The 20611-nt window shown below is 46.5% G+C and overlaps 1 protein-coding gene across 1 annotated transcript; it reads right to left on the bottom strand.

Moving 5' to 3' along the window:
* Positions 1–2435: 2435 nt before the first annotated feature.
* Positions 2436–20430, bottom strand: LOC144133216 (solute carrier family 25 member 32). Its single transcript, XM_077666110.1, has 7 exons — positions 19930–20430; positions 16209–16362; positions 14384–14472; positions 12092–12258; positions 11325–11438; positions 10562–10707; positions 2436–4936 (listed from the first exon to the last, which is right to left on the bottom strand). The coding sequence occupies exons 1-7, from the start codon at positions 20090–20092 to the stop codon at positions 4813–4815; spliced, it is 957 nt and encodes a 318-aa protein (XP_077522236.1). The 5' UTR covers positions 20093–20430; the 3' UTR covers positions 2436–4812.
* Between the last annotated feature and the right edge of the window lie 181 nt (positions 20431–20611).

Here is a 20611-nt window from a genome sequence, read left to right as displayed (position 1 = left end):
GGCTGTTCAAACCAGAACAGGCAAGAGATAAAATTCGATTATATATTGTTTAGCGGTCACAGGCGAATATCACGACTCTGATTCATGTATACTAATTTCTTGCGCGTTATTACAAAAAAGAAAACATGCAACCAAAAATTTGGTGTCTAGTCTCCGAGTTTTTCATGACAAAAAGGCTACTTTCACTGAAAACGGAGCTAAGCGGAAAAAGAATGAGAGACGAGATATGCGTTGCCAAATTGGCTGTTTCCTCAAGTGCACAGTTGTGGACAAATATTTGAAGAATGCGGTTTCACAGAAAAAAAAGGGGGGAGGGGGTTAAAGCAGGTGAACAAAAGCATAAATGAATGAGGAGATACACTGTGCTCCTTCCACTAGAATACCAGCTGAACAACTAGTGAAGTAATGCAGGAACAAATTTTTAGTACATTAGCACCGATTTCGCCGTTGTCTGTCTGAAGCCTCTGGCAGGTTGTCGGCAACCTGCCGGCAGGCTTTATGGCCAACTATAGAAAATGCATTGGCAGTGAAGCCGGCACTCAAGTGATTTCAGCAACCTTTGAAGCCTGCTTGACCTTGAACAACCAAGGTCACGTGACGTGACATCGTTGCAACCTGCCCACCGGGTTGAGAGTAAACTGCCCGTCGTGGCAGGTGGCAGTTCACTTAATGATTGGTCGTGAGATTGACCTGGATGTTGCAAGCCCCACCGGTGACAGCACCTGCCATCGCAGGGCAGCCTAACTGTTGCACCACTGCTCCAGGAGTGTTGCGACGACTGCTAGCGATCTATGAATGTAAAGAGGAGAACCTTGAAAGCCAACACCCAAACTGAAACCAAAACCGAAGCAAAAGCCGAAAAGCCAGCGCACCCAACTTGCATTTGGCCTAACCACGGTAAATCTGTAAATCATCAGTCGCATTTTTTTGCATCAATCCTCATCCCGCAAACTTTTTTGCATGACTATACACTCCATCGTCATCAGGTACGATTTTAGGCCTCTTGGATAGAACAAAAAAAAATGTTCACGAGTCTTACTGTTAAGCAACATATGTATTGGTACTGCTAGTACAATTTTATCACACATTGAAGACAACCTACAGTCGGTCCCGGATATATCGATTTGTTGTGTCGAGCAATAGAAACATCCCCTTGAAAATCCCATGCAAAAGCAAAGCACTGCCATTCGCACTTATCCAACTCTCATACATTGGAACATTCGATATAACGCACAGTGCGCCGAACCTCTGCAAGTGGCACAGCACTTCAGAGACCACTTTTGGAGCGCGAAGCCGGGTCGGCTGCTCTGCCTTCGACACCTGCTGGCAGAGCTAGTGCTGCAAAACCATGCAATCAGGTGAGCGTTGGGTGTACCCGTGGGTAGCCTTCAATCTTGTGCCCATTTTCTACGCAGAACCGCTGTCGTGCGAAAAAGGCAGCATCATTTGGCACCCCACTTGTCATGCGGTGAAGCCAACATTGCTGACCAAATGATCGAGGTGGCCCTCGCCTGGTGTGCTTTTGCTCGCTTCACAGCCAAAGGCATTGCAGAAACCAACGATGTTTTAATTTTAATGAGAAATTATTCTTTTGATATTGCGCTGGAAACAGGATGAGGCCTCTTATGAAGATGGTGTCAAGTTGGCTGTAAGTACCGGTTGCTGCTGCTTCAATGGTAGGCAGGGTAGGCCCAGCGAGTGATACGTTGCTGCAAGAAGCATGCAGCCAGTGTGGGTACATTATATTCTTGCTTCTAGATTATAGACAGGATTTTCGATTTCCATGATTTATATATGGAATTACTGATATGAACTACTGATATATCAAACTATTTCACGATCTTCTCAGAGTTCTGATATATACCTGGGATCGACTAAATGTAGACATGAAACAAATTCTGTATAAACAAATTGTCACCAATGTCACCAGTCTGAATCTGTGTGGCAGGAGAAAAATTAACTCCAAATTTCTCAGCAATGAAAGCATCTTTTCTGGTTCAGCTATCAGATTTTACTAAAAACAAACTTCAAGGAGCTAACATCTATATGTCCCTTTCAACACATCAGTCCTACACAAGCTGCACTGAATTATGCACAGTTATGCATTATGCAAGAATAAGCTTAAGTGATGGGCAGTAAATCATGCACTGCCATGATATGCGATCGCCGCATATTTTTTTTTTTGCAACGTTAAAAAAAAACGACACAAACTCAATTCAAATCCTGTTTTCAAAAACTGACAAGTATAGGTTAGAGATGAGCCTTTTTTGAAAGCTTCTATAATGCAGTTCAAAATTATATAAAGCATACTGTATGCATCTAATGGCCAGAACTGAGCTTCAAGAAAGCGAAGTTGATGCCATCAAGTGAGGGTACACCTTGCATTTTGCAAGCGATCGGCACCACATTGGTGCCAAGTAACAAACAAGGCAGTCTTGCATGTGAACTAGCTCCTTTATACATAATGAGTGTAGTTACATGAACTGGCAATGGGAAAAAAATATTACACTTTTATGTCTTCATCATTCATGATCCTTTGCTTTCCAAAGACATTTCATTGAGTTACACAGCCTGCCACTTAATGGTGCTGCCTATGGCTCTGTACAAGAATCACAATTCACACAGCAACTTGCAGAGGCAAACAAAAAAGAGAAATATACTCCCACAACCTCCCTTTTGTTTTTACAAACAGTGAGCTGCAAAGATGAACGACGGGTGATGAACACAGCTTCAGAGCCTCAGTAGATGGCCTGATGCAAACCAAACAATAAAATATCTCTTGTGTTCTCACAAAGCTTTGGTTTTCTTCAGTTCCGGAGATGGTGCAAGCGAACCATTTCAGGAGTTTTTATCACAGTCTCGGTATATGTATATAAAAAAAATAAAACATATGAACAACGTTTTTCCTCTTTCCAAAAACCATACAAACTTGACAAGCCCCGTGTGTTCAAGGAACACCCATTTCGTAAACATGCACACCGCGCACAAGCCAAGCTGAGGCTCAGATGTTGTGCAGACTAAAAACATGTAACAGGTGTACATCTGTGGCAAAGAAAAAAAATACTACAGAAGCACAGCAGTTGTGGATGATGGAAGATGAGTTTCGAACAATAAATAACAAGGTATATAACGCCATCACAACAACCTAGGAACGTGGTGGTAGTGCAGTCTTGGAGCATGTCGATGATTGGCTAGATCGCCAAGACTTCTCATGCGCAACAAAAGGGGCGTACGAAAAAAAAAGGGGGGGGGGACTCCTATTCAAAAAAGCCTACCGCATTCAAGAATTCCTCAGTACAGCACAGCAGTGTCCTGCAAGTTTTTGCATTTGCCATTGCAATAGGCTGCACAGGCATGCTTCTCAGCGATTTTGATCGCAACAATGAAACAGTGCGAAATAAAGAACTCGCACACACTGAACAGCAAGCTCAGTGGTTACAGCCTATAAAAAGACTCTTTGCAAACAGCCACCAAAAAGCAAAACACAGGTGGTGAGCAAACGACCCAAGCACCGTGGATGAGGCGCAATGTGGCGAATTAGTGCAACGACAACAACAACATTTAAACACAGCAGTGGTCTTAAGAAGAAAAAAGTAACAGAACATTTATGAGTGCACACAACAGCGAAGGAAGCTTGCAAGAAAAAGGGAACAGCAAAGCGTTTCAAATGCAAAAAGAAAAAAAGCAGATGGAAGGATGTAGGCAAAAGTGTCAAGGATGAAATGACAATTGAATAAATAGTGGCCAGTTGTATACGTGCCACCAGCCTAAATTTAAGGTTCTTCAGTCTTGCCAGATGACATGCTTATTTGCATCCTTATTTGCAGTTAAATAAAAAAGATATTTGCAATCTCGTTCAGACCTCAATGTGCACAGCCATAACAAAGTGCATGGAGACTTTTCAGCACAGTGGATTTATACATGGCCCCTTATCTACAAGCAAAGTGCAATAACCACTAAAACTTTGCCTCTTCAAAGTGATAATCTAAGCATTAGCTAAGACAGAGGCACGTTGGCACCAACACTGTAATGTTTGTTGGACCAGTAGGACATCTCCAATCCTGGCCTGCATCCCCGCGACTGCCAAGAAACTGTGCAGCCAGACATCCTTGTGCGGCCAATCAATAGGTTCAGCCTAGTAGTACTTTCATGGCATGAGGAGCGAAAGCAGAATGCACCACACTGGTGTTAACGCGATAGCGTCAAAGGCCCCGTTCACAAGAAAATCCGGTGTCGGCATTGTGATCGAAATATCACGGGCGTAGATCTGGCAAGTGGTCCCCAGAGATCAACTTAGGAGGCAGGTGGCCTACCTAGGTCATGTGATCCTGCGGCGCCATCACAACTTGCACATCGGATAGTGAACAAACTGCCCACCGTGGCAGGTGGCAGTTAAATTAATGATTTTTCACTCTGGAAGAGAAACCTTGGCCGCACATGGCCCACCACTGTGGGCACCTGCTATCGCAAGGCAGTGGCGCATCGCTTAACCGCTGCACCAGGAGGGGTCCGAGGACTCCCAGGGATCTATGGATGTAAAGTAGAGAATGACTGTCTGCGTATGTCAACAAAATGCATGTGTAGAGGTTGATAACAAGAGTGAGTTTGCACCCGGCAAGACTGAAGAAAGAACCTGTGCCTGCACCGATGTGCAGCCGCGTCCGTTACATGCAAGGATGACAAAGCCGCCTCTCTGAGGATGTGGTGCGGCACTCAGCGAGTCTCATCCATGGTGTTGGCAACCCGGTCAGCCTCGAGTGAATCGCAGATGGCGTAGCCCTTTGCTGCCGCTGCTTCATTCGGGGGGGCACACTAGGAGCGGTCCTCGGGCACGGGTGCCAGCTTCTCGTACATGAGGAACACGATGCAGATGTTGGGTGTCACGTGCAGGAAGTAGGCCGTCACGCCCTTGTAGAAACCCCGCAGGCCCTCGTACCTGCACGGTTTGAATGAATTGACACATAAGCGGGTGACAACATTCACCAGTACGTGAATGATCAGCTTGGCATGCTAACAACCCCACACCGTTCCAGCACAACTGCTGGTGCAAACAACAGGCGGTGCTACTTCTTAATTTCCACCTTGCTGCTAAAGCCAATTTCCGATAGCATAGAGTTCCAGCCCAGCACGCAAATCAACTGGTAGCATTTACCAAGGCAACAAGATCTACGGCACCGTTTCCCAGTACTGACCAGAGGACCCAGTTGAGAGTGTTGGCAAGAACAAAGAGCGATGCAATTCTTCTTATGCGATCTCATAGCAGAACACACTTTCAATGGCATATGAGCTTCAGTTCACACTGCTCAGTTCCACAAAGAGGCCATTACAAATAATTCCACGTTACCGTGCTGCATAGGCTTTTCAGTTTCTTTATAGAGCTTATTCATATGAGGTCAATTGCACGGTGCGCCTATGTAGACAACCATGGTGCGCAAAACGATGGCGGTCACATTGAGTCGTGGCCACACACCCGCGTCTTTTGAGTCAGCAGCCAAGCACTACATAACCACTGAGTCACCGTGGTGGCTAAATTAGAAAAATGGGATGTGCTGCCCCCTCCCCGCCTTCCTTTGTCCAGCGGCCCCCGAGCGCACCTCATTTGGAGATTTGCTTCGAACTTCGCAACAGCATGGCGAATGAGGTGGGTGGGAGGGTGGGGGAGCTAGTACAGGGTTGCCATGCAGCAGCCTCCTGCTGCCTGCCAAATCTAATGGTGAATAGGGTCTACACATTATAACCAGAACAGAACAAATCAATGAACAGGTTATGAAGCCAAGGAAATCATGTGGGAGTCTTAATGTTCCACTGTAGCAGGAAAGCACTTTAGTTCGTTCCTGTTAAGACAGTGGGCAGACTAGAAACTAGAGGAAAGTAGAAGGAATGGCAACATGCCACCTCATGAAGCCTCTGCGATGCTGTCAGGCACATGGTCTGCAGGCGTTAGGCTACACGTTTCCAGTATTGTGCAGTAAAACATAGTTAATTCAGAAATCTGGATAATTCATTGCCCTGTCCAGCCTCGTCAAATGTATACACAATTCTACAGAGTGACTTGTTAATTTAGAGAAGTTCACCTGCGCTTCAGTTAATTTGAATGGCACCAGAGATATGGTGATAATGACTGTTAGTGATCGACTCTGAAATCTGGCCACTATTGGGCGCTAGGAGGTACAGTGGCACCATCTGCCAGTAGTGCCGGCGTGTTGCTCTCTTGCTTCGCAATGCATCTGAGGCCATTCAGGTTCCACAATTATGGCTCTATGGTGATGTTTACAGTCCATCTAAGCAAGTCGATTTGACAACTTGCTCGCAACAAAGCACCTCGCCAAGCGAACGAGCAGTCTCAGAATGACAAGATGAGTTTTGTCCAGCGGTTAAAACAGAGCAGCAACCAACATTCCCCAGCCGTCATTCAGCATGTGTGTTGCCCCTGTTATGAACAAGACTGAAGCTTCTATGCCATTAGTCAGAGGTAAGCAGTCACAAGGTCACTAAATCCTGACGAAAAGATAACTTCAACTTGGCAGGTGTGGAGCTGAGCAGAAGTTGCATCAATGCAGCGCAAATCAAATGCGGGCCATTCAGTTTTGGTTTGTGCCACCAAGTGCGTCACCATTCGACTGCTCTTTTGAACTAATTTTAGAGTAGGAAAGTAGGGTAGCTGGAATGATATCAAGTCTTGAACGACACAGAGAAATCTTTAAACGCTTGAAGTGTGGAAGTGTGTTGCAGCCAGCTGCTTCAGTGCTGGCTAGCTGCTACTCAAGCATCTTGGCAATGACGAGTGGTGTGTACTGCCTATCTAGTACATAGCCATAACCTCTGTGTTGGCCATGTTGGTCCTGTAGTGCTACTTGTGGTGCAAGGTTGATGCTAGTGCCGTTCGCTCCAGTGGTGGAGCAAGTGTGCTAGCATTGGACCAAAATCTAAAGGCATCATACTCATTGTTATGATCATCAGTTGAGAAGGTACAACGGAATGTTTTTTGTTTTATGATATGCTCCCTTATTTGCTTTTGCTTCCATTGTGCACACATCACGGGTCATGCCGCCACCGTTATTAGTGTCTTGGGGGACCTATAACTGGTTTACACTGTCACGTGCATGTACACAGTGCGTTTATTTTCAGTTCTCATTGATTTGTGCGTTGGGCGGAGGCTGTTGGTATCTTGCGGGTCCTGAAAAACATGTTGGTTCATCAGAGAGCGTGCATACACTGCACCGTTCGGAAGAACTGCGAGAAAAAGCTACTGCTACGGAAATTTCTCACATGAAGCAATCAATGACTACTGAATTTTATGTAGAAATAAAGGTGTATTGATGCGAGACATTTTGTTAAGGCACTTTTTTGCCGATGGCTCAAACTACAGGCTTGCGCATAACGGCTGCTGGTGCAAGGCGGCTTTCAGCTGTTTCGCTTTCTGGGCTGACGAAGACAACTTCCACAGTTCTGCGTTCATTTCAGTGTGAAGTTATCGTGTCAATGGAAATTGATGGAAACATTGAATGTTTTACAATAAGCAGTGGCTAGTTTCAAAGTGCTTTTTCTGAAACTTCAATGCAGAGCACGTTAGGCCTAACGACACCAAGCAAGCAGCGCACAACGGTCTGGAATTGTCCGGCATGCTGGTGGGCGGCATGTCGTTGCAAGAAGCTTGACACTGGCTAGGGTGCACACTAGTTTCACTTTTGTGCCGCAGATGAACATCGAGATTATGTTTTTTTTCCCCCTGTCTGGTGCACCTAGACATTGACCTAGTACAGGCACTGCTGCATAAATGGCAGTGTACAGTGGTTCTATGCGGAGTCTCAACAGAATGACACTCAGCCGGTATGTTCCTACCACGCGTTGCAAAACGTCTTCGAACAATCAGAGCAACCTCATTTCTGGAAAACTGATTGAAGCTTAGATTTCGAGGTGCATATGGCTCCTATTTAACGCGCAGTGACGTGAGTGCACGTGCGCCTAGTCCATACCGAAACGCCTCCAGGCAATGTGGTCTTAGTATGGATTCTCGCAGGACAAAAGCAGCTACGGTTTTTTAAAGCATGGGGAAAAAAAAAAGAGTAGTCTTAATAGCTAGTGTAGCGGGTGCGTTTATTACGTGAATATGTCTATTGACCAATATTTCTGGAGTACCACAAAAAATGCACCGCGGTGCTGATTTCAAGACAGCAAAGGACCAAAGCTGACAGATATTTAGAAAATGAACATAGTTCATGAACCGTCTCTGTCAATGTTCTGTCCAATTTCACGAAAACGAAGCTTCCGCATGAGTGAAATTTTTCTTGTGTCCCATGAGTTTCGTTGTAGCAGGATCCGACTGTACCAGCAATGGTGCTGCATGAACAGCAGCACTTACCGAGAAATTTCCAAATGATTTCTTGAGCAAAAAACTTCTATATATGTGGCTGAAGGCAACCAGCTGCTGCACTGCTGACTGTGTCCGCGAGTGGGCCTCTTCGATTTACTGCGTTCGGGCAACCGGCTGGCTACCAGAAAATTCGCCTCTGACAGATAAGCGCATCACGATCACATGGGCTGGCGGCCACTGGAACCAGCCTGTCGGCAATCATGGCGGCAAGCCAACCACGGATCACAAAGGGCAGATGCTCTCCGTAGGTCAGCTTTCTGCAGCGTCTCGTTGCTACGCACGAGGTGCGGCATAAATAGGCTCCTTGGGATTGAAAACAACAATGTGAAGTTACAGAGTGCAGAGTGAGAGAGAAGTTGCAGAGTGAGAGAAAAAATAGCTGATCACGATTGCACCCATATACATAGCTTCGAGAGAACCTCAAAAGCTTGTTATGAGCAATCGCAATCTAATGTCTTTCAGTCGTCACATTGGAGGAAAAAACTGCCCGTGAGTTGCTCATCAGACGACGCACCGTACTCTCGGATTATCATGTATTTGTTTACTACGCAGTAAGTATGACCGCAGACGATCGACCCTGCATGGCGATTGACTCTGCTGTGGTCGTTACGATTTCTATGTTCGTGAACTGCTTCCTGTGGACTGTAAGAACAGAATCGGGATACATCTGCTCAACTGTAGTCTGTCACCCGCTGGCTTTTGCTGCTGGCAAGGAATGCACGCATAATCTCGACAAAAGCGCACATCACCTGGTTGAACGTTCATCTAGAGCAAGCAGGTGTACTGTATAAATTAAACCGCGTATTGTATTTTTAATGCTACTGCTTTAACACAGAGGGCTAGCAATTGAATGAAAGGCGCTACAATCTGGCCTTGCGTGTCGGCGCCTCACATACTGCGCGTGCTTGCATGATGATCTGCACTGGAAACTTTTCTTTTTCTTTAATGAGTTAATCGCGAGGTGATGAATGCTTACGGTACTTCTCAGGTACTTTAAGCACTTGTGGCAGAAGGCCTGAGCATCGAGCTGTTTGGCAGTAGGCAACGATCGAATCAGCATTCGTCCTGGCTGCCATACGTGACAACTGTGTGGCCACATATATGTGCCCACACAGATGCCTTGAGCAATTTACTTGTGAGGGCTTTTGCAGCAAAAGCTACATTGGCCACGAACTCGCAGTTTTGCCGTGCTCGCATTCCCACCGTGGTCGCACCGCAGCACGTGACCAAACACGTGACGAACCACGCGACAACTAGCCAGACAACCAGACTAACCTGGACTTGGAATCAAGATTAACCAAGGCTAACCAAGCTATGCCTTAGCTTTCGCTACGTACATCCTGGCATAGCCGAGCTAAGCCAATAAAAGACATGATTCAATCAATCAAACCTTTCCAGTGCGCAGAAAGCAATGAAGAGCACGCTCTTGTATTGCACTCAACTAACACCTAGCCAAACACGTTCACCACATGCATGTATGCATGCGTCTAAGCGTGTACTCAGAGCTGGAATCTGCGGCTGCTCTCGTGAAAGGCCTCGAACACCATTGTAATATCAGCCGGGCGCAAGAAACTAACAGCCGAAACATTTTGTGAATCAGAACTATGCGGTCGTAATACGAAGAGAGCATTTGTGTTTGCGAGGTGGTGAGATGATCGACATACCATCACACACATGCAAGGAAAACCAATAAACAGTGAGAACTACCACACAAGGCATCACTGCAGGTGACACAAACGATATGCACTGTGTTCTAGTCAGAGCAAGTGCCTGCATCGCGCTAGGGATCGAACAAGACATCGTATGAAGAACCACGGTCCTTCTAGTACATATAAAAATGGTCATGCGCACTTCCCGCTACCGTATCACCTCTCTCTCTCATATGCCAGTTGCCCGAGGGCTGCCAGCGCAAAATTGTCCTGGAGACTCTGGATGCCCGAACCTGCCCAGCCAGAGAAAAACGAACGCGTGCTGGGCAGCCACCGAAAGAGCGCGGAGCATCCCGAGAAAAAAAAAAAAAAAGAGCGCCTGGCTCTGTGCTTTGGCAACCCACGGGCAGCCAAAGGTGGATAATCGAAGAGGCCCAGTGACCTGAGGCACCACGGAATTGAGCTCCGTGTAACAGGTTTCGCTGTGGAAGGACACGCGCCGCTAGCAACATGCCGAAAGGTACAAACGCCCCCTTACCGCCACGTCCTGCTCACCACTTCTTTGAGACCCTCATAGTTTTGGTGCTGGTCTTGAAGACGTGCCCTCATCAGCTGATACGGGTAGGTGACGCTGGCCGAGAGGAGCTTGGATAGTGCGGCGAATGTGAGGTACTCTAATGTGCCCTGCAGAAATTGTGGCAAACAAACGCATTGGCAATGACACGTTCCCAGATTCCAATCATATGAAAGACTTTACAGCCAACATTTCAGTAGTAGCTATGAAAATAAGACTCGCCAAACCCACAAGTGCGGGGCTGACTGATGACAACAAAATCAAATAAGAATGGTAAAGCAGTTCAAACGTGAACAGGATTGGTTTATGGGGGTTTAATGTCCCAAAGCGACTCAGGCTATGAGGGACGCCGTAGTGAAGGGCTCCGGAAATTTCGACCACCTGGGGTTCTTTAACGTGCACTGACATCGCACAGTACATGGGCCTCTAGAATTTCGCCTCCATCGAAAGTCGACCGCCGCGGCCAGGATTGAACCCGCGTCTTTCGTGCCAGCAGCCAAGCGCCATAACCACTCAGCCACCGCGGCGTGAACAGAACAACAAAAAGCACACGGTGTAAAGGTCACATTTCAACACACCTATTGATGGCAAGTGTAGTCTTAGTAAGCACATTTATGACATGCAGATCAAAATTTAGCAATAAGATGATGCATTCAATAGCAACTTTATTCTCATTAAGCAGCGAAGTCTCTACAGGGACACACACACTTGGAAAAACAGTGCGTACCAATTTGGCCTGTGGAGGGATGTTGAAACGACTGGAGTAGGCCTTCTTCATCTCCTCGTACACCATGAACTGCAGTGCTCCATGTGATACGTTGAACATACCCGGAACGAAACCCTGCATTCACAACAAAAAAATGATGCTCAGAATGTGACAACTTCGTTGCCCACCTGCAATTTGGGCGCGGAAAGTTGTAGAAAAAAATTCTTTTTCAGGGAGGTTTGTGTACATTAAACACTGCAATAATGTTTTAACATCTCATACTGAGGATCAAGCAAATTTAGTGTGTACCACAGGGCACAGAAAGGTAGCTGGTAATGAATGATGATGACATGGGAGATATAAATACCACTGTATTCCAACTCTTTAGCCCTCAAGCTAGCCTACCAGTTTTCCATTTTCTGTTTCCAAAAAATGCACTAGACTTGAGTTAATGAATAAACTGCTACACAGATGCAAGGGTACCTAAAGATGTAGACATTTTGTTGGTATAGTACCACCAAAGTGGTGTGTGCACAAGCCGTAAGTACTACTCAATATGCTTATCTGATAAATACACAACCAAAATATGCAATCAGGCATCAAATGACCAGCATATATTAGTTCCACACTAGTAGCATGCTCCATAAAACAACTTTTTGCACTAGCAATAGGGTAAGTGACCGCACTATGAAAGGAAAGGCTTAACAGAGAGCTTCCCATGTTCAAACCCATGCAAGACACAGGTTATGTATAAAATTAACCAGTGCTAGATTTAACATGTTGCTCACCCTGTAGAGCCCGGTCACCCCTTCGTACTTGTAGACCTTGTGAAAGGCGTCCAGCATGCCCGAGTAACGGCGTGTAGCTGGCAGATCCATGTGGTGGTCCGCATACTGGAGGCACATGCGAGTCTTCACCATGGTGATTGGGTTGGTGATCACTAGTGTCAGCAATCCTGCACGCATGTGCACACATACCGTGACTACAGCGGTCGTCACATCACCTGAATCTGTTGGCCCAGTAAGCTTCAGGAGACCTCCCCATAAAAAAAAGTTGTCTTGCACCCGAGCACGTTTGCATGACAAAGTGGAGAATCGCTATGGCTGCTCAAGAGCAGATTTGAAAGCTGAAGAAAAACTGTGTGGCCCACGGTCCTGGGGCCAGAAGCAGTACCTTCACCTATCTATCAAGGTTTCCACTCAAGAAATCAGATTCTATTTCCCAAGCATATGCTTGGCCACACTTTGGTGCAGGGACCAAATAGAGTCACGTCACTATACAGCAAATAAACTTCTTCCCTAAGCTCCCAGGTTAGAATTCACAGAAATGATCATAAGCAACAGTGATAAGCTTAAATGTGAGGCAAGCTGCACTAATCATAAAAGGCAAGCTGTGCTAATCATAAAATTCTGCGACGCGTTCCATTCCAGCAACATGTACTAAAGAAGTGCAGGCTGCTAAAAAAAAAAACAGCAGAGCTGCAAACTATTACCACTAAACAAAGCAGGCATGAGTAAGAGTTCCATCAGCATTATGTAATGGCAACACTGACGTCACAGCACAAGGCATTCCCGATAAGATAACGCTCTTAAATCAGCTTTCGCAACAGATGCACACAATGCACGCAACCATTTTTTTTTTGTTTTCAAAATTGACGTGGGCACATTACATTAGCATTTACGAAGGTCTCCTGCAAAGAGAAACACTAAACGCATAAAAAAAAGAACAGCTCCCTGAAAAATGTCGGCGAGCGATGTCACCAGTGACATAAGCAACCACTTGTGCTTTAGTTTAGGTTGCCAACAACAAAAACTCATTTGATTGATGTCCAGTTGCAAGAAAGGGAATGGAGCAATACCCGGAAAATTACCTTGTTGCTCATGTCCTCAAGGACTATTCAAGACAATCTTACAAAATAGCATTTTCAGCAACAGAAAAAAATTAATGTTTCATTTTAACAAACTTGGCAATGATCAAGTGTCAAGTTGCACATGTGTGTGATGCAAGCCCGACCACGTGAAACTACCCGTGATGCACGACCTAACAAAGTGTGCTACACGGTGCTAAGGGTCTTCCCTCTAGCCCAGGGCTTCTTCCAAAGATGCAGATAAAACTTGGACAGGAAAGCCGCGATAACCAATGTGGGGTAGGCACACGGTGATAAGTGTGGAAGATTCCTCTAAGCTTCCCGGGCTGCTTGCAAGGCAGCATACCGGAAGATAAATTAAAAGAAAAAAAAAACGCACACACACACACACAGAACTCAAGTGGCACATTTCACACGCGATGTTGAGAACCGCGGAGGTCAAACGAGATAACTTTGTACACACGCAGCAGCCAGCCTCCTGACAAGTACCTCCCTCCCCTCCCCCCCTCTATGTCTATCACAGGGAAACTGAAGACGCACGCTAGGTTTTGGCGGCTCACTGGTGGGTATAACGCAACACATGCAGACAGTTGCTACAGCAAAGGGCATACATAACACTGGACAGGAGGAAAGTGATAAAACAGTAATACTTAGAACTGCGAGACAGGCTGGCTACGTGACGGCTTCTTTCCTAATCATAGAAATGCCTGCTGTAAAAATAATAAACCAACTTAAAAAGATAGGGCAGATAAAAAACAAATGCTGGATTAGAGGTGTACATTTGATAAAGCCGCAAAAGCCACTGCCTTCTGGCAAAAGTCATAAAGCCAAGAACTCTAGTTTTACTTGTAACGCTTTTAAGTAGGGCATTTAAATGACAAAATAAACAATTTTTTTCACGAAAAGAGCCGGAAAGTATTTCATGAAAACTATTTGTTTTATGGTTTTTAACGTTCTAAAGCGACTCAGGCTAGGGACGCCGTAGTGAAGTGCTATGGAAATTTCGACCATCTAGGGTTCCTCAACGTGCACTAACATTGCGCAGTACACGGGCCTCTAGAATTTCGCCTCCATCGAAATTCAACCGCAGCGGACGGGATCGAACCCGCGTCTTTCATTTCAGGTCAGCAGCCGTAACCACTGAGCCACAGCGGCGGCTGCAAGACATGTTGTGCACATGGCACACATTACGGAATGGGGCACATCAACTCACCAGATTCTGCAGCCGCCATCATGTGCCTCCCGGGACCAAGCTGCTTGTCTGAGGATCCATCCAGCATCCAGGTCTTGATGGAATTGTAGCTGCACGAATCAATGGGCGGAGGGACGGCCCATTGTAAATTACGAATTCCACTCAGCCAAAAGTGCAGAGTTCAAACAAATCCAGGCATCACAATGGACTGTCATTTCCCACTAGGTTCTGAACGCGTGAAACCTGGCCACTAAATTCTCACACAGATGTTAATAAGTAATTGCTGAAGATCAACAAAGTAACAGCAACAACATGACACACACAGCTCTCTCTTTCCATATGGCATGTACAGATAATAAATGTTTGGCTTCGGCTTTCAACAAAATTACCAGAACCTGCAGCAAATGAATAAAAGTGTAAAACATCATACCGTAGATTCAGGCGAGCAAAAATGCTGTTTACAGTAAACAGAAAAAGATAGCAGACCAACAGAAAACTAAATCTGAAGAATTCAAACTTAAAATGGCAAAAGAATGTTAGCATGAATACTGCTAAGCTTTCAGAATCAAAGAACACAAAACTTGTAATGCAGAATTCAATTAACAAGAGTGAAGTGGTTGGAATTCGTGATAGAGGTGGTGAGCTTACGAAAGAGAAAAAAAAAAAAGCTCACAAGTGACCCTGCCGGATGTAATTACTTTTGAAAAAAACAATGCGTCACTGCAAGCAGCAGGCCTCCAAATTGATGCCCAGCAGGGGGCCTACCCCGGTAATAGTGTCCCCGAAGTAGGAGCGCCTCTGTTGTAAACAGTGAGGGAACACACCACAGCTGAGCGCACAGGCGTAGAGCATTGTTCACGGCTAGCAACGGCTTGACAAAGCAGCAGCTGTCCTGACATTGTGCCGCTAAGTGCACCAGCACAGAGTCCTTAACTAAAGCACATGAGCCTACTATCGTGGAATAATAAGATATGCCAGAGCACGACCAGTTGTTCCCAGAAGAAGAGTGAACGTTAATCTTAATGTCTGTCAAGTGGTTTTCTTGCAAGAGAATAAGCCCCAGGTCTGGCCCAAAGGCAACAATAATTCGGTTTCCAGGACATAAACCATGCATATCCAATGTAGCGAACTGCCCGATACACTCAAATGGGAAATGCATCCACAGCAACCCTAGCTAAACACATATAGAGTGGAAGATGATAAAGAGGAGGGAAATTCTGCAGCAAAAGATAAGGAGACAATGCCTTTTAAAAAGAAAAATTAGTCATGAAAACAATGCTCCCTGGAAATGCTGATGTCCACCAAATGACGTTCACTTTGTCATGATAACAAAGCGTGAAGGCTATTTTGAGACTCCATTTGTCTTTTATCTGTACTGCCACTTTCCTGCACCATTGAAACTGAAAGTTTTTTACAACGCATAGCAACAATGTTTGGAAGGAACTAAATGGTTCTCAACTGGTTGCAAGTGTGTTGTTGGGATTTTTTTCTTTTTGAGAAAAATAATGGCTGCAGTAACTGTTTCACACCTTGGTGGACACCTGAACCCTGAAGGTGGACCCTGAAGGAAGAGATAAAGGAGAGAGTGAAAGAAGAAAGGAAGAAAGAGGTGATGTAGTGGAGGGCTCTGGAATAATGTAGTGGAGGGCTCTGGAAACTGCTGTGGCTGGGTTCGAACCCGGGAACTCCAGCTCAGTAGCTGGGCGCCCTAACCACTGAGCCACCGCGGCAGGTATGCCCCCCAATTGCTTTTTATCTTATATTTTTTTTCTCTGACAGCAAACCTCTGCAAACAGCAAAAAAAAATACTGGCAGATGTTACAAATGCCATGAAGACATCACTTACAAGAGAAAGTAGAGGCCCCAAGAGGTGCCAGCTCCCCAGCAGTTAGGCGCCACGCCGCGGTAAAGACCCCGGATGCCTTCTTCCCTGATGATCGTCGAGACAGCATTGAAAATGCCCCTGTACTGTGGCCGACTCTTGAGCTGGCCATCATTCACTGAAACGCCAGGGAGGATGAGATAAGACAAGGCATATCACCTTTCAAACGACATAGCGATGTGTTCTCCGACGGATGCAACAGAAACACACAGGCAAAAGAGACCGGAAATTCACTCTTCACAAACATGCAGTGCATTGACACAAGGCAAGCATCGCACTGCACTATGGCAACTCTGATGGCTGCAAGGGAACAATGCCAGTATTCTACATTACAAGAAATAGTAATGTGCAAAGAAATAACTCCAGGCAATCTACGTCCCAACCCTTTCACAAATCTTTACAACTCAGCAAAGGGGCCAGAGAAGAATGCGATGAGGCAAGTGCTGATTTCATTGAATATGCACCAACTATCCCAACGGCTGTGTTGAACTTTGTATCTAATATCAGGCGCCCTTTCCACGTCCTAACTTCACCTTCAGTAATATCCAACACTTCGAGCCTTCTTATATAATTATGTGTGCAAGACCAGAGTGATTTCTTCATGCAAAGGATATATCGCATGCCTGTCACAAGTCAATACCGTTTACCACTTGCCTCATCATAATTTATTATACACCTGTCTTGTGTTGATTTTTTGAAACACAGTTTTTGTTAAATGCTGCAGCCCATTACAGTCAGAATTGTACACACTAATATTCAGGAACATAGCTCAAGACAATAGAAATGTGAGAAATACTTCCGTAAGAACTAAAACTGCATATTGAGAGCAGTTTTTTTTTTTTTCAGCATGTCCACATGGCTTCAGGGGTGGATTGCATGACAGCACAGAGCTTAAAAAGGCTCAGATCAGCACATATCTGGCCTGTAAACTATGTCACAAGAGAACCCTTGCTATCCGTGCGACATCTTCCAAGTATTGAGGGCACCAATATCACTATCTGTCGTGTACACAAGATCTGCCAAGATATATGCTGCAGACTGTGCTACTGGTATGCTGCACGGCACGGTACTTGCATGTCATAATGCATGCAATGCTAGCAGCCTGCATTTCTTAACGGCCATATGTATTCAATAAGGCTGCTCAGTAACCCCCAATGATTAGTCCTAAGCTGTAAACAGGAAAAATGGATTTCAAGCTACACACGGCACCATGCACATTCACTATTCGTGCAGCACTATTGAATGATGGCAATCAAGTTGATAGCCCTCGGAGTTAAAAGGCTAACGACTTTTAAAAAATAGCCTAATCTGGTGACATCTAACCTTAAAGAGAATACCATAGGCTTCGTGCATCGCGTGGTGTGATCGTGGTGAAGATTTATTGTTATTCTTGAAAATTTTTCCGAGTTTATTTTTATCGCCAAATCTAGGACGAGACCTTACCGCCAAACAAACCGCGTGACGTCAAAAGTCGCGCGATCAGTTTCCTCTACAGACGCAGTAAACGTAACTGGCACCTCGCAATTAAGAAAAAAAAACGGGCAGAAGGGACAAAAAAAAAATTCCATTAAAATTTCCCGTCACGCGCGCGAGAGAACCCGATTAGCGTTGCGGCACTGTCCGCGTGAGCGATTGCGATAAGCCCCGCCACGCGACAGGTCCAAGGCGGCCATCGTAACAAAGAACGAACACGACACGCGAGTCGATGTCCCTCCCTCTCGCCAAAGCAAGCCGCGACAGGCACAGCAGCTGCCGAAGACGACAGTGACGTCACAATGACGTCATGGGCGGCTCGCCGACCCGACCTTGAATCAGAGCCAAGGTCCCCCTCGCTTTCGGGGAATGAAACAGCGCACAAAAACACAATAGCCGGTCGATGGTGCAAGCAGGCAAACAGGCGACGAGCCCCCCGGAGCATCAGCCAGTGCAAAGCGCGCTGCCAAATTCACACTGCAGCACAGAGGAAATTTCAGCTTGTGTTATATATATTTATTTTTTTTCGTGATGGCGCCTGCCTGCAAAACAGCTGCCAGAAATGCCACAGCGCAGGAATATGCTGCAGTGACGTTGTGCCTACGCGCGGACGCGGAACGAATCGGAAATCAAGCGGCGCGCGTTGCTTTTCAGCGGGACAGTAGGGGCCGACACTATCGCTAGCCGCCATACTATCGCAGATATTCGGCACTGGGGCAACTGAAGCAGATTTCTGCATCGAACATGGGCATCTGCGTTACGGTAATTAAGAAAAAAAAAAGTTCGGTCATTGCCTTGCGGTGTCACCAGACGTGACCGACAAGGAAGTTCAGCGCACGAAATCGCAGTGCAACTACAAAGGTGGCAACACGGAAAACCACTGATAACCATTGCAAAAGCTGCGCAATAAGTCTTTTTTTTGTACGCTTGGGGGAATTCCAGGTAAGGTCCGCAGACGCAGACGGAAGCGCGCGATAACGGAATCCCACGCGAGCGAGGGTGATCTCCCGCGATGTGACACGTGCGACGACGGAACAAAAAATACACACTAGGAAGCAATAGGGGGGTGAAGTGGAACAGTGAGCAACAAAAGTAGCTAGCTTCACAGCCGCGTTGCTGTTGGCAGCAACGGTCGCAAGCCGCTGTCGTCGGGAGCGAGCAGGCGAGAATGGAAGCGGGGATGACGCAACGGGATGCGGAGGCCGCCGTCGTGTAGCAAGCAGTTCGCTCGCTCCGAGAGGTCTGTGGCACTTCGGGGAAGTTATTTTCAAAGCCGGTCCCCCCCTTCTCGGCGGTCACACGTACCCTTCGTTCTGTTTCCTTTCACCCTTTGTTTTTTACCCGAGGCAAAAACCCGCGCCGATCAGCCAGCTTACTTTTTTTTCCTGCGGTGGCGCACGAGTGTGAACCGGCTGTCGTCTGTCTCGAAAGCCGTCTGCTGCATTCTCCTACTGCGTCAATAACTGGAGCCAGCACTAGCTACTGCAGTACTTTTTCAATTATAATGCAGCACTGATAACATACGGTGTTTGAAAATTGGAAACAGAGTTAGGTTGGTGCCGGAGGTAGTCAGGATTGCAACAATGAATGAAACGGTGTCAACGATGTGCGGTGCCCTTCACTCGCGTCATTCAGTGTGCACCGTCGGGCCTCCATTTTCTTTTCTTCTTAACTACAACGAAGGCCACCTTCTCTATACCTGCCGACTCACTTTTAAAACTGGTCGCGCTAACGCGCACGCAGAGCGGGTGACACAGTTCGCACACTTGCACGCGCAGCGAACGTGGTGTTCGCGCGTGTGTCTTCACGGTAGTGCACGCGACCATGGCCCGCGAATATTCCACTGACCGGTCCAGGGACCAGTTAGAACCAGATCGGACTGGTACTACCAACACCGTGCACAAAGAACATGAAAGCCTCGCGATCGGTCAAGCGCGCGCAAAGATTCGCCGGGCTCCAAGAAAACTGATACCGCCATGCGCATGTGGCAAAAACATTACGAGCACTACAAAAAGGGTTGCGGAGAGAGTACTGCGAAAAAAAAAAAAACGAAGCATCCCAGCATCAATTTCCTTGTGATGCCGTGCACTGTAAGGAACGCACGACAAAAAAAAAAAGCTGCATGCAATTTTTTTTTTTCGTCCAGGGAGAACAGAATATGAGGCAAGTGTATACGTATTATAACAAGCAATGCGGTAGGACAGGGGCTCACCTGCAAGGCGTATCTTGAGCAAATCGAGCGGATGCAGCACTAGTGTCGAGGTGACACCGCCAGAAATGCCGGCTAAAAGGTGTTCGTAGCGCACTTGGGGCATCACCAGGCTGTACGAAGTCCTCCAGCGACGATCGTGGTTTGCTGCTGTCGACTCCTTCATCGGCGTTCGTCAGGCTTCAGGCTCCTTGTTTAGTCGTCGCGGAGAAACCAATTACTCGCGCGACACACGAGAAAAAAAACAGGAGGTACTCGTCGAGGAATCGTCAGCTCGGGCCGCAGGGTTTGGTCAGCGAGAAACGTCGGCGCATAGTGCGAGTACGGCGGCTGCGACAGCGCCGTACCGTAGAGACGAGAATGAATGGGACGATCGGGCCGGCACACGCGATAGCTCCCCAGCGCCGACACGGAGCGGGTGATCCGGCACGGTAACGCGTTCTCTTCTTTTGGTTGCCACCCTGCGCCCTCCTCCCTCGTTTTTACGGGATGTCCTACACCTGTGTCCCTTTCTCAATGCACAAGGCCTGGCAGAAACAACCGTCACTTGCCGTCACCACATTTTGTGATAAACGTCACAATAATAGCGCTGCTAACGTTACGATTTAGTTTTTAGCTCGCAAGAAAAGTTTATATGCCAAATTAACAACGTGATTTGCGCTATATTTAAAAACTTAAATTAAGA

The sequence above is a fragment of the Amblyomma americanum genome, chromosome 5, assembly GCF_052857255.1.
Source record: "Amblyomma americanum isolate KBUSLIRL-KWMA chromosome 5, ASM5285725v1, whole genome shotgun sequence".
Taxonomy (NCBI): Eukaryota; Metazoa; Arthropoda; class Arachnida; order Ixodida; family Ixodidae; genus Amblyomma; species Amblyomma americanum.
Note: the sequence above shows the minus strand (reverse complement) of the source record. Positions and strands in the feature narration are given on the sequence as shown.

Excerpts from the sequence above, each read along its gene's own strand:
- LOC144133216 (XM_077666110.1), bottom strand. The coding sequence starts at position 20,092 with ATGAAGGAGTCGACAGCAGCAAACCACGATCGTCGCTGGAGGACTTCG. Across the intron at positions 11,439-12,091 it reads GGGTGACCGGGCTCTACAGG|GGTTTCGTTCCGGGTATGTT; the intron begins GTGAGCAACATG and ends TTGTGAATGCAG. Across the intron at positions 4,937-10,561 it reads GTGGTGAGCAGGACGTGGCG|GTACGAGGGCCTGCGGGGTT; the intron begins GTAAGGGGGCGT and ends CAAACCGTGCAG.